This window comes from Sinohyriopsis cumingii, chromosome 12 (assembly GCF_028554795.1).
Source record: "Sinohyriopsis cumingii isolate HCF-2022 chromosome 12, ASM2855479v2, whole genome shotgun sequence".
Taxonomy (NCBI): domain Eukaryota; kingdom Metazoa; phylum Mollusca; class Bivalvia; order Unionida; family Unionidae; genus Sinohyriopsis; species Sinohyriopsis cumingii.
In genome coordinates this window covers 27,440,911-27,455,623 of record NC_142972.1, presented here as the reverse complement: position 1 = coordinate 27,455,623, position 14,713 = coordinate 27,440,911, and the positions used below count along the sequence as shown (strand labels likewise).

General features: G+C 32.6%; 1 protein-coding gene across 7 annotated transcripts in view; it reads left to right on the top strand.

Moving 5' to 3' along the window:
- The window catches only part of LOC149786145 (uncharacterized), a 203,726-nt gene that overhangs the window by 66,996 nt on the left and 122,017 nt on the right, over nucleotides 1-14,713 (top strand). The window contains exon 1 of one of the 7 annotated variants that reach the window (XM_089976487.1): nucleotides 1,064-1,153. The exons of the other annotated variants lie outside the window; for them this stretch is intronic. Within the exon in view, the coding sequence (XP_089832613.1) occupies nucleotides 1,112-1,153 (42 nt within the window). The 5' untranslated portion in view covers nucleotides 1,064-1,111. Of the gene's footprint in view, nucleotides 1-1,063; nucleotides 1,154-14,713 lie in introns of those variants that run through there. 7 annotated transcript variants of the gene reach the window in all.

Genomic DNA, 14,713 nt, shown 5'->3' with positions numbered 1-14,713 from the left:
TGTAATGCAGGGTCATTGCTGTCTTTAGTTAGGCTGGACTTATAATTGAATATATAAGGTAATAACAGTACTTTGAATTTACTATAATTCCAGTAGTACAATTTTTTTGTGAATTTCATGGTTACCATCAAGATTAAAGACCAAAGAAACAATTTGTCATTAGTGGGAACAAATTATCATATGTACTAGCTTACAAGTGAAGTCCAACTGGAAACAACATAGACCCAAATATGCTGTCAGATAATGTACTAGCAGATTAGGGTCTGTTGTTTATTCTATTGATTACTCCTTACAAGATGCATAGACGCAGATCTGCCAGCGAATTTGTGATGAAGATTTGGTTTTGTAATTATAATATATATGGTATCCCCCATTCCATGTCAGTGAATTTATTAAACACCAATAATCTTTATATCCCAAAAAATAAATACATTCTCAATAATTTGGGATTGTTTTTTTTTCTTGTTAATTAAACACATCTAAGAAGCTTAAATATGTAATGTGAACATAAGTGGGTTAAAGACTTACCTATCCTTTTTTTAGAATTTTAATTAAAATACCACATCACTGTTTGAATCAAGATTGTCAAAGTAAATAAAATCTTTGAATCTTTTTGTGTAAAATAGTTTTCTACTTTGTGCTTGGCACACTTGTTTTATGAATAATTCATTAAATATCTCCATTCAGTTTGTTCTGTTGTTTATTTATATGTGGGTTTTGTTATTGTGTTGCTTATTATGAAGAGATAATTCTTTGTAGACCTTATGTTAGTCTGGTACATTTTCATAGCTGTTTGAAAAATATTCTCGATATGGTAAAATAAGTGCTCAAAAATATTCCTTAAACTCATGAAGAAAGGTTGAAGCTTGTGGAAAAAGTGTTAATTGCAGGTAACTTTAACAAATAGATAATAGTATCAGTAAATCTATGTGTACAGGTGGTTGCTTTGCCGGGGTGATCACAATAAGGAGGGTTGAATGTATTTTGGTAACTTTACACCTAATGTTATTGATCACTGTAATCTATTATTGGCTACCCTTTGTCTGCATAATGGAAGCATTTATTCAATATCACGTCTTGCATTGGATCGAGGTAATGGCTTAGAGCACAGATGTCACTGCCAGTATTCTTAGGAGGAAAACAAGAAGCGGAGGTAGGTGCATGTTTAATTCTGAATCATTTTACTTATTATACCCCCTTATGAGCCACTTCTTATTACAGTCTTTTTGTACTTGTCACATAAAGGTGACATGTTGTTTACACCTGGTTACTATGGTGGGATCACCTACCTGAGCTAGGACAATGGGCTCACTCTGGTCTGTTGAAAAATGACAACATGGGACTGCGCTATAGGTAAATGCCACCATATACCTAGTTTTCTTCAAGATAGTGCACATTACTATTAGTGGAGCAATAAAATCTCAACCCGGAACCCATAGGTGGTTCAATATGTTTGGCTAATGAATATATCAATACTTTCCACTTTTGAGGTGATACACTGGCATTGATTTGTCACTAGTGAAGGTTCAAAAGCTTGCATAACTAAAGAGCAGGGATATTAAACTGAAAACATAGAATGTGTTATTTCAGATGATTTATCATACAATCATCTCACTGAAAGGTAAGTGCTTTGTTTTTTGGCAGAACTTTATGCATTTACTTTCTTGGACTGAGAGAAATAATTACACTCATTAAAGTCAATTCCATTGTTCAAAGAAAATTTTGTCAAGTTTCTGCAAGCTGACATGAAATGCTAACATGCAATTTTAATGTAGGAAGATTGCAGTAATTATTTTCTATGAAAATTACAAGAAAAATTTGCAATAATTTCTTGGTATAATAATAACAGTAAGAAGAAGAAGAAGAAGAAGAAGAATAAGAATAATAGAAAGATCAAATTCATTGTTTAATCATTATGAACAAAATTCATCAAAATGGTACAGTAAAGAGTAGAATAGAAAAAAGGGTGTGCTAAATATTGTTTCAGAATGTGTTCTAGAGATAAAGCCATATAGATTTGATGTTAGGCAACATTATCTGAATTAAAGTTCATGAAGTTTGATAATCATCTTGTTCAGATCATAACCAAGTGGAAAAAGGGTATTGTTTTGGACCTGCCTTTACTAGGGGTGCTGAGTCACAAATAATCAAATTACGGGACATTTATTTACCAAATCATACATAATTATGTAGCTATGGCTGGAAGACAAATAACAATAGGGAACAGATTTTGCTAATTAACCCCAAGTCACTCTATTGAGTATGTTGGGGGTGGTGTGGGTTGGGAGTAATATGTAATTAGAGTTTATTCCATGGCAAACCCCCACATGATAATAATAATAATAATAATAATAATAATAATAATAATAATAATGTATCTATTTAGAGATGATGACTGAGCATACAGACACAAATCTAGCTAGCGGCCCTCAGTATGTAAATGCATGCTTGATCTCTCAATCTCTGTCTGACACACACACACACACACACACACACACACACACACTAGGATCTTGACAGACCTTGTCACACATTTCTGAGTACTGATATTTTACATATATAAAGATATATGCAAACAAATAGAAAAGTTATGGTTAAATGTGGATTTCAGTTGACAACAAAATAGGGGCTTGATGTTATATTCAGGCAGGAGGTAAAGAAGTCCATAGTAATTTTGTCTGCTTAATAATATTTATTTATATGATATTATGCAGGTAAAGATGATAAAAAATAAAAAAGTAAGTGGATGGAAATATGACTATTTGGTCAGCCATTAGATATATTTCTTAAGGGAAGATGACATTGTGTATTTATTTCATCTGGTATACTATTCCTATGAATGGCTCCAGAATATTGAAAACCTTTTTTTGAAAAGTTCCTTTTTAAGGTTTGGGACTATTTAATGATAATTTAAAACAGATTTTAGAAACTGCCCAGCCTGCCTTTGATGGAAGTAGTATTCCAAATAATGAAGGTCTTTATTATGGGCCCCGTGCACATTGAGTTTACTTTCATAAATTTAATTCTATCTCTGATTGGTCAAATCTTTAATTTGTTTGGTATTAATGTTGTCACCACTTAATTTCATCATAATTACGAGTGGTAAAAAGAGCGCAATGTCTACGATTGATTTGCATAACCTTCCTTCTCTTGACCATGTATCACTGTCTTCCTGTTTCCTAGAGCCTTCCTATTCTCTACCCTCCACCTCTTCCTGGACTTCCTAGTCCTTTTTCTGAACTCATCACTCATTTTCTTTGGACTTCCGTCTTCAGACTGTCCCGTCTCTCTCCCAGAAAGCTGTTCCTTAAAGGACAAAATTACCTCTAAATCTCTGTATGTACCACTTTCTACACGGACATAAAATTCCCTCACTTCATTACTCAGAAGCATACTAGCTATCCACACACTGCGTAAATTCTGACTTAGTACAGTAGAACATTACCCTGGCTTCACAGCGACAGGTCATTAATTACCACGTGAGCATCTATGGAACATTACCGTATTCTTTTACCTATGCTACTACATGTTCGATCACTATTGCATGAAATTCACAAATTCTAATTCACAGCAATCTCTAACCTACAATATTATTTAAATATTATAAAATCAAATATAAATAGGCAATTATCGTTAACTCACGATAACCAGTATTGTCCTAACAGACAAAGAAAATTATTTCATATAACCCTATGAAATCCTACACATATGAATTTGGATTGCATGCAGTCAATTCTACCAATGAACTAATAACTGTAAAATCAAAAGGTAAATTGCATAACAACTCTAGCATCAACACATTTCCATGAAATTGAATAAAATAAATTGCATAACAACTCTAGCATCAACACTTTTCCATGAAATTGAATAAACAATACATAATATGGAACCTAGTCATAGCACACACATTTGCGTAAAACAAACAATCAAAAAATAGAAAATTATGTGGAAAATTAAAATTGTGTACCTTAATGCTGTGCTCTTTCAGAACTTGTGCATCCTAGCATTAAACTCTGTTTTTTTCTCACAAGACAGCCACCTGGTCCCTTTCTTGTTTAATGAGGAAAGCACTATTCTCTTTAGGCTTCCCCCGGAGCCAAAACTACTCCCCTTTCAGGAATTTTAAGACTAAAGAATTCTGACTAAGGTTGTCACTTTAAATTCTTATTGCTTCTAAAGTGTACACCTAAATTTATTCTGCCCAATCGTAGGCAGTGGTTCCTAAATTTTTCCCAAGATAATAATTTCTTCTGACAGATTTAGACAGCAATGAATCTGTCAACTAATCGGTATATCGATTTCCTTTTGAAAATGATAATCTGACATGGGTTCCTATCAATCAGTTATGGTTGGTAGCTCATATGTTTTCATTCTCAGGACAGCATAGCAATGCCCTTGGTCAAATCTCACTCAATCATTAATTTTAGTCAAGTTTTAACATTGACACCGGGGGTGGGGGAAAGAAGAAAGGTCGAAGTGACCCTTCACAAAGACTTTTATGGCATAAATGTGATAAAATTTTAACGCTCAATGCATTCAACTTTAAGGTTCAATACAATTTTAAAATTTGATACTTTGCGCGCACACACACACACACACACACACACACATATATATATATATATATATATATATATATATATATATATATATATATGTATATGTATGTATATATATGTATGTATATATATGTATGTGTATATATATATATATATATATATATATATATATATATATATATATATATATATATATATATATATATATATATACACACAAAATACTTTAAAAAGAAAAATTTTGTAATATAACCCTTCCAGATAAATATTGACATGAAGTATAACAAGATAAAAATAAGAGATAACAATGTTACAATTCTTTGAAAATATAAAAGATAAAGGTGTTAAAATTCTTTTGAAAAATATAAAAGATAAAGGTGAAAATGATATAAAATCCTTAATATATAGGGTCAGAATTTCTTATTGTGACCTAAACAAATACAAGGTTTTCTCTGGTGGTAGATCATAAAGTTGTTTAATGAATTCACATAGCAAAAAATTCTGTCTCATAGGCAGACAGTCAGTATATTTAACAACAATGTGTTCCACTGTCAGGGGACACTGGTAGGGTATGCACTTTGGTCAATGTATGTGTCAGGGATCCCAGGGAAGGGCAACAGAAATCATACCCCTCCAGCAGGTGGTTACAATATGGACAACTTATCTATCAAGTTTTGTGAACTTTCCACTCGGTTTAAGAGGAGATAGCAAAACAGTAGCTGTACCAATGGAGGGTATCATAACAACCTTGATACTAAAAGGTGGATATTAAAAACACGAATTGGAGATGACAGGCCATGAAATTTGCATATCACTTTTTCCATCTAAAATTGGAATATTTGACATTGTTTTATTGTTCTTAAGACTTTTATTACAATAGATTATATCAGTAATTTCAGAATTAAGAATGTTGTCAGTGTGATTGTGATATTTATGTTATCTTTGGAAAGAAATTCAATTTTGTTGTCGGTATTTTTATTTTTTTAAAATTCATATAATTCTTCAAGGTTAACATTATGTTTCTCTGGCCCCTTTCCTTTATTTAGTATTTTCCAGTAATGCCTTGGTTTCTTACTTTTCATTTTTCAAAAGTTTTTTTTTTTAACAAGTTTTTTTTTGTTAACCTATTTTCTCTGTTTATGTAAAAGTTCATTGAATTTTGTTGTTGTTTATTTTACTTGCATTCACATGGTTTGTTCAGTTTGTATATGCTTGGTTTATGTTATATATTTTTCTTGCTAGATGATACTTTCTGTGGGCCTTTTGTCATTTTCTTCCCAACCATCTGTTGTTGTTTTTTTCAAGTGTCATTACTATTTACAACAAAATATTTTGTAGCAGAATCATTAAATAATGAGGCAGTCAATGAGTACAGTTGGTTGATATAATTTTTTTCTCAGTGTAATCAGTTTTGTGCCTCATGTGTCTTCTTTACTTTTTCTTCAAGTTTATGGGTATCAGTATTATTAATAAAATCATCCTTTCTATTTTCTTGCCATTTTGGTTTTTGTGATGATATTTTGTTTTCATCAAATAATATTTGCATGGGTTTGCAATAAAATCTAAAGCCAGTAATTAACAGCGAGAGACCATCAGTATAAAGTGGGTCAAGTTCATGTATGCAGAAATTATTAACATATTTCAAACCGTCAGTAGAAATGATGGAATAGTCAATAACAGAATTGTTTCGGAACCAACAATCATATTATCATGGTCACTATATCTTCCATTTAATTTAACAACATTATTATTTCTACATATGTCTATCAGACTTTTTCTAGTGTTAGTTTCTTTGTCCAGTGTCACTCGTTTCTTAGGCAGTTTATATTCAATGAGAATTTTTGTGGTATCATTGAAAAACTGCACAATCCGCAACTAAATTAAAGTGAGAAAGAACTCATCTAATTCCAAATATTCATTTATGTTATGAGTTCTGCTATTAAAGTCTCCCATTAAAAGTACATATTTGTTTATGTACACTTGTTTGTAATTTTGGATACGAAGATGTCAATCATTTTTGGATGAGTTTGCAGAAATCGAGGTAAAAAAGTTACATTTAAGACCACAAACATTTAAAGATGTGCATTTGATATTTTTCTTTGATAGACTTGCTATACCCATGTTTTTAGTCTTATTTGACATTGCTGTGGAATCATCACAATGATTGGCCTTTGAATATTCCATGTACTCCTAAACGGTAACCGATGCTTGATGTTCTGAGTCACTTTCTGAATTTTCTGGTGGCGTATCTGAAGGTTCTGCAGGTTCTTTCTCTGGCAGTTTTCTGTAAGTTTTACCGATTCTTTCGACAGTATAGTTCCGAAACCCTTTTCTTCAGTATCTGTGATAGTGGTGTCATCTGCTGCAAGTCATCATCACTTTCCACGATATTGTCTTCAGATTGGACCTCTTTGGATAAAACGGTTCCGTGTGCAACAGCTTCTTAACTATCGGCATCATCGTCATCATCATCTCCAAAGTTACTTGTTTCAGAATTTATCTTACAGCCTGTGAGGTTTGTATGCTTTTTGACTCTTTCTTGTCCTTGATAGTTAGCAAAGGATCTCGGGACATGCTATAGTTGTTCATTCTGCTGCGTCTAATAATTTGATGCCAATCTGGAAAAACATCTTTGACTTTTTACCAAGGTTAATATTGCCAGGAACTGAATGGTAACTTTTGGTTGTGGATACTTGTTTTTCAGAAGTTTTAATTCACTAAATAATGAGTTCTGAGCATTTGTAATTTCTTGCGGATTATCACAACTAATGCTAAATTCGGTGGACTTCAGTTAAAAACATTTGATAATATCAATTCAGGATCCTGATAGTCACGCAATGCTGCTATCATTGGTCTGTGTCTCACTTTAGCATAATGGCTGATGGTAGTTCTGTTGGTGTCTTTGTTCATGTTTCTTGGCTGTTTTCCAATGCAGTGAGCTCTGTTTATGCATATAGTGTCTGGGACAAGTCCTATTTGGTCACAGAGAAAGGTCATGCACTACATCCAAACAGTTCTTGTTCATGACCTCTGACAACCCCCAAAATAATATCATATTGTTTCATCTTTGTCATCTTTCAAGGTCAGTTGATTTATAAGCCAATGTTTTGTTTTTGCCTGAGTTTATGTCAGCCATATCACTAGCAGCATGTGCAACATACTCCACGGCGGAGATCTGTTAGTCAGCATTTTTGTATTCTTGTACATAAACAAAAATTGACTTAATTTATTGTAACTGCTAAGAGTCTTAAAATGGTCAAGAGATATGTTGCATACACTTGAAATTTGCTTATCAGCTGGTGAACCTGTTTAGCCTGCATCTTATCTCTTACGTTTCGAGTCTGGGCGATATTCTTTTGAGCCAGATAATGTACAGTTTGTGGGTGCTGCCTCCTAACCACTGTATTCCATCCCACAGAATTTTCAGCCATTTTCTCAATGCTTAAATTCCAAATTATAAGGCTATTCCAAAATATGTTCAGATAATAACAACAACCAAAGTATCAACAGAAATTTGCACTCCTGTGTTGAGACACACATCTTACAACCATCATGTTATGATGGGGCAGTAAATATGTTTACTTCCTGTTTAATTATTCCTGCTGAATCATGTTGACCTTGTCATGCTCTTACACTGTTATTATGAATCCCACAGTGAAGTTGGCTTGCATCCAGGTTATGCAGATTTACATGCTCCTCATTTGTGTGCCTAAATTGAACCAGAAATCATGTACATGTCAGACATAACACGTCACTCAGCTACATACTTAATTATGACCCCTCCTTTATGAAAGGAAGAGAGACATATTAGTTTTGTGTTGTCCATCTGCTTCTCCATCCATCCTTATCTTATAAGCAAGATATCAAAAGGGTATTTAACCAAACCTAACCAAAGTAGATGTTTTGATCTCTAAACTGGCCACAAGAGCTAATTAGATATTGAGATACCTTGAATGGGTCACAAGACCTATTAAGGTTCTGGTGACTGACCTTTTCATTCCAAGTTCAAGGGGTGATACTTTGTGTTAATTGAAGGACATCTCATGGGTTACTATGAACAGGTCACAAGATCTAATTAGATCTTGAGATACTATGAATGGGTCACAAGATCTGATTAGATATTGAGATACCAAGGACGGGTCACAAGAGCTAATTAGATATTGAGATACCAAGGGTGGGTCACAAGAGCTAATTAGATATTGAGATACTTTGAATGGGTCACAAGTCCTATTAAGGTTCTGGTAACTGACCTTTTCATTCCAAGTTCAAAGGGTGATACTTTGTGTTAATTGAAGGACATCTCATGGGTTACTATGAATGGGTCACAATGAATGGGTCACAAGGCCTAATGAGGTTCTGGTGACAGACCTTTTTTCAAGGTTACAGGATAATACTTTGTGTTAATTGAAGAACATCACAGGTCTAGGAAGGTTTGATTCTGTTGCTTTGAGAAACAAAAATCTTCTATCATGTTTTTATTTAATACCTGAATTTCTTTAATATTGATACTTTCAATCTACTGTAGTTTGCATATTTTACTTGTAAGATGTCTATTTTACATCAGAAAATTAGTAATAATGATAATAAGAAGAAGAAGAAGAAGAAGAAGAAATGCTTTATTTTCATTGGATGACTCAATTAGTTGCAAATGAGATCTAAATCACCTTGTCACCTTGTGGTCCTTGAATATGGATATATAAAATACAAGCAAATGATATGTTTACACAAATAAACATAAACATACACAACAGTAAACACAAAGTTACAGTACATAAACAACTATTTACACAAATGCTACATTACTGCAGAAATGAAAATGAAGAACAGGAGGTGGGTGATGTACATGAATAAATACTCTATATTTCATGATTTCATCGATCTAATGTGGAAGGAATAGATATTTGGAGCAGGTTTAATATTATGTCGAATGTTGTTCCAAACATGAGTACCTGAAAATTGATAGTTGTTTTTTTTTTTATAGCTCCTTTTTTGGCTTGCATGCTTTGAAATTGTGACCTTGTAATAATCTTAGGTTTGGGATGCCAGTAGATTTTCTTCACTGGAAAATGTTGTTCAGGTGAATGGGGGCAGATTTTGTAGATACAAAGTAAAGTATAACTATTCCACCTGACTTGATAGTATTTAAAGAGCACCCCACAAGCATGTGCTTGGATGAAAATAATATTTTATACATGTGAGTGTGTATTTGTGATCTGGATTTTTAACAAAGCTTTAAAAAAAATTCATTTATATCCCTTTGATGTTTGCAGTGTGGCAGTTTATAGTCATTTCTAGCACTGGGGCATTATGTCATAGGCATGTAGCAACATGTCCCATCCAGTCACATTATCCTTTCACAAGGCCGACCAGTCCTAATACTAACCTCTTAATGCTGAGTGCCTAGCAAGGCAGCTGCAAGTACCATTTTTATAAATATTGTTCTGCAAGTAGCATTCTTATAAATATTGGTATGACTTGGCCAGGGCTTGAACCTGTGACCTACCACATCTGCGGCAGACACTATAACCATTTTGGACACCGGAGTGGTTACTTTATATATGTGAAGCCAAAGGCATAAGACAAATAACGTGTTCTTTCAGATTTTGGGATTTTTGTATCAAATGTAAACTACAGTTACAGTAAATATAGATTAACTATCAGATCATAGTGGGAGACGTATATTTTGTGATAATAATTGGTTCTCTAGATTTTCATAGCTATGTATGTATAGAGTTTATGATACATCAGCACAATCTGGGCTATATAATGTCAAGTATGTTTAGGTCTAAAAAAAAAGCATTCAGTACAAAATAAAAGCAGAAAAGAGTAAAATGCTAAATAATAAAATTCTCATTTTTTAAAAGTATAAATCACACATTTTTTTATGCCCTAAATATACCCTTTTCATCTGGAACGTCATCCTGGGATGCCTACTAGGGCAAAACAGTTGCCTCCATTTGTAGCATTTTATGACTTGTAATAGGGTACATTAGGTCTATTCTACCTCCTTGAGCCTGCAAGAGGAAGTTCTCTAGACTTAATAACCAATAACTTCATAAAGAATACATTTGTTGTGTGAGGAATGCATCATTGGTACGATGTGAATGTCCAGATAAATTCACTACATTACAACTTGTAACACTGCTGGACATTAACTTTTAAAATTATGCATCAATTTGGACAAATTAGTTAAGAAATAAACTTGCCCAGAAGTACTAGTCACTGGTCAGAAGGAACTGTCATTAAATATAACTTAAAGTGATGTTGCATTGAAATGGTTTGAAAAAGTTATTTTTAATCATAATTGAATTTCTCATATTTATACTCTTTAAAATTGCACGTGTATCATTAAAAAAGATCCTGGCCCAGTTTAACTCTCAAGTCTTGGACAACACACTGCTGTTGATGTCCAGTCTTGTGTAAATTTGTATCAGTAACCACAGAATTACCGTATAAACTACATTTACCGCTCATTAATATTCTTCTTTTGTCTGGTGATAGTTTAATAAGCAATTCCAAACCTGTGATATTTAGTATCTGGCGGTATCAGTTTTTATGGAATTTGTGTTATAAACCATGAATTATCAACCCATTGCCCATATATAGGAACAAGAGGACTTCTTGTCATATCTTCACATATAATAAAAACCAATCAAAATGTTATTTTCCCAAAAGTATGAAAATTGATAGCCATGAATATCATTTAATTCCAGGGCATTCCAAAAATTTGGAAGTAAAAGATTAAGATTTGAAAGTGGTTTGGGGCTGGAGCACAAGGGAAGCAAACCATACTTGCTGAGTTAAGCAAGTAAATTGCCTGGCTGAGAGTATTTAGGGAATGCCCTGAATTTGTTGTATAGTCATTCTGTTGTGAGATCACACTAGTCAAAATTATATGTAGTATTTTGTATTAAAGGATTGGCAAAGGTAAACTGAAATAATCTTCTTGGCTGTGTGCCTTACATATATCCCACTTGTCAACAATTATTTTGTGTCCTAGTGATTCCATACACATTGCCATTGTATCAGTGTTTTACAATTCAGTTTTCATATTCATCTTTTCAAGCTGCATTACATACTGTATGTAGTACGTAGTACATGTGTACTGGGACAATGTGACTCAGTAATATCACACCTTGTAAGTTAACAAAATGAAGGAAAAATGGGGACTTCATGTTACTGTGATCAATATATACAAAGGATAAATCAGTTTTAAGTATAAGCATGTGTAAATTTTTTTTTTAAAAAGACATCTGGAAATTTAAGTAATCTTACCATTAAAGTTTGTAATATTTAAATTAATGTTTGTTTTTTTGTGGTGTTTTATAGCATCAAAACGTTTTGAAGTTATATAGTGTAAAGTGCAGGGCAGGTAAAGCACCTCACCTAAGGGGACACTATGGTAGCTAGCTGATATCAACTTATCCAGTGGTGGGGGACCCTCTGTAGTTCAGATGGGAGAGTGTGAGAGTTGTAATCCAAGGGTTGTTGGTCTAATACCTACCCAGACGAGACCAGGTTGGCTGACTTGATGCCCTTGAGAAAGACACTTGTGCCTATTTCCTTAGCATAATGTAGGCAGTAATGTATTAAAAGTGCTGTTAAAACCAGTAAAAAGAAGAACAGACAATATGATCCAACAGTGGGAATCAGACCTGTACTCTTTTTGTCACAGGTCCAGCATCTTAACCAGCGTCAATGTGGTTTATTTTAAACTATTGGCTTTACCACTGAGTCACTTTGGTTATATTTTAAAACAGCAGTTTAACCAGGTGTCTATTAAATGAATATATCTTAATCAGTATGTAAATAAAATGTTATGGTTTGGATATTATGTAGAGAAATATTGTAACACAGGATTTGGAAATTATGTACAGAAATGTTTTAACATGGTTTGGTCATTATGTAGAAAAATGTTTGGACACTGGGTTTGGACATTACGTACAGAATGCTTTTTATCTGATAATGTTTGAACAAATGTACAGAAATGTTATGACAGAGTTTGGACATTATGTAAATAAATATTATGAAACTGTGTTTGAACATTAGGTACAGAAATGTTATGACAGGGTTTGGACATTATGTATGGAAATTTTATTACACATTGTTTGAACATTATGTACAGAAATGTCTGGAACAGGGTTTTTACATTATTTAAAGAAATATTTTGACATTGTTTGGACAATATATGCATAAATGCCATGACATTATGAACAGAAATGTCATGAGGCAGGGTTTGGACATCATGTACAGAAATAGTAACATTAAATTGGGATTTCATTGGAAGATATATAGATGTATCCATATGATATATTTTAATTAACATAAATTTATAATTAATTCTTTTGCTAACCTGTTTATAAATATTTGCTTCATTAAGGAGTGGAGTCACATCCATCTTATGCCTTGGTTACATGTGTACATATTCTTCATAATAATAATAATAATAATAATAATAATAAAAATAATAATGCCTTACTTATTTTTTATATATCTATTGGGATCCAAAACAACACAAAGCCAATAATTCAATGGAACTAGTTTCGCATTTACTGTATGCTTCTTGACAGGCACAAAATGTTTTGAAAGAAATGGATGACGTCTTTATATTTTAAAATAACAATTGTCATTTACATAACGTCATAAATTATATGCATCATCATGACAGTTTTATATATATATATATATATATATATATATATATATATATATATATATATATATATATATATATATATATATATATATATATATGACAGGATCCAAAAGATATGTGAGTCTCTAATGAAACCTGAATCAGTAAAATAGAGACAAACAGTCATACATACAATTATATTTTTGTAAAGGATATACAGCATATCACTTTTTTAATTAATATTTGATACAATTTTATATAGTGCATTGGTAATAAGGCCATTAGGATACAAAGTATCTAACTTACGAATCAAATAACTTTTTTTTAATGAGTCTATTCATGTCTCCATGTACAATATCTATTGGCATGAAAGAAAAACAGAATAGAGAGTGATTATTTGTATTCAAATGTGTTGAAATATTAGAGGAGAACTGAGGATCTCTATATTTGTTTTTAATATGAAAGCGATGATTATTCATTCTCTTAGAAACCTGTTGAAGTGTTTGTCCAACATATTGCATGTTACATTTTTTACAGGTTATCAAATAAATCACATCAGTTGATGTGTTATAACATAAAGAAAATTCTTCTTTTGTATTGGCGCTTCTAAAAGAAGTACTTTCTCTTATATTTGCACACGGAGAGCACAGATGTCTGTTACATTTATATAATGAAAATAAATATATATATATGGTTTTATTTAACATATAGTCAAAGCAATTATTTTTAAAAGCACTGAGAGAATTTGATTGTTTGGCATTAAAAGACAAGCTGTTCTGGATGAGAAATCCAGATATTGCAAAGCTCTTAAATGGCTGTATTTTAGGTTTTGGTTGCAAGAGATTTCTAGTTCCTACATATGATAGTACAGAACTAGACTATGTCTGACTGAGCAGGTCTTGTAAATATTGTAATGCAGTTCCATTTACACCTTTATATACTAAAACAGCTCTACTGTAATCAGTTTTGAACTGGGGTTCGGGATGTACATCAGAAATGTTTATCAAAAAGTATACATGCTGCTCTGTTTTGTAAGTTTACAATTATGTCAGGGTCTTGTCTGTACACTAAGCTGAGTGTGCATTTATAAGTATGTTTGCTTTTGTAAAATTAATGCGAGTTCAGATTCCACCATTCGATCAGCCAGGGTTAACTGCTGTGGTATGTCCTTGGGCAAGGCACAGTTACTCAAATTGCTTGTACACTAAAACACCGGCTTTTATTGTTGTACTGTTAAAAACCAGGCCAAATTAAACTTAATAATTTTGCACAAACTTAGATGTTTAAAAACCTCAAAATCATGTAGGACATGCTGTAAAATTTATATGTTCCAAAATCACCACCTTGTTTTATCAAAAAAAACCCAACCCACTTTAATCTTTGCCAATTTAAAAAATAGTCATCAACAAATTGAGGCCATTTTTGGAATGAATTGAATGAAAACAGAGCCACTTATCATAGCTTGACATCCCTATATAAAGATGGTTTGAAAGATGACATGGATGGAGCTGCTGTTACA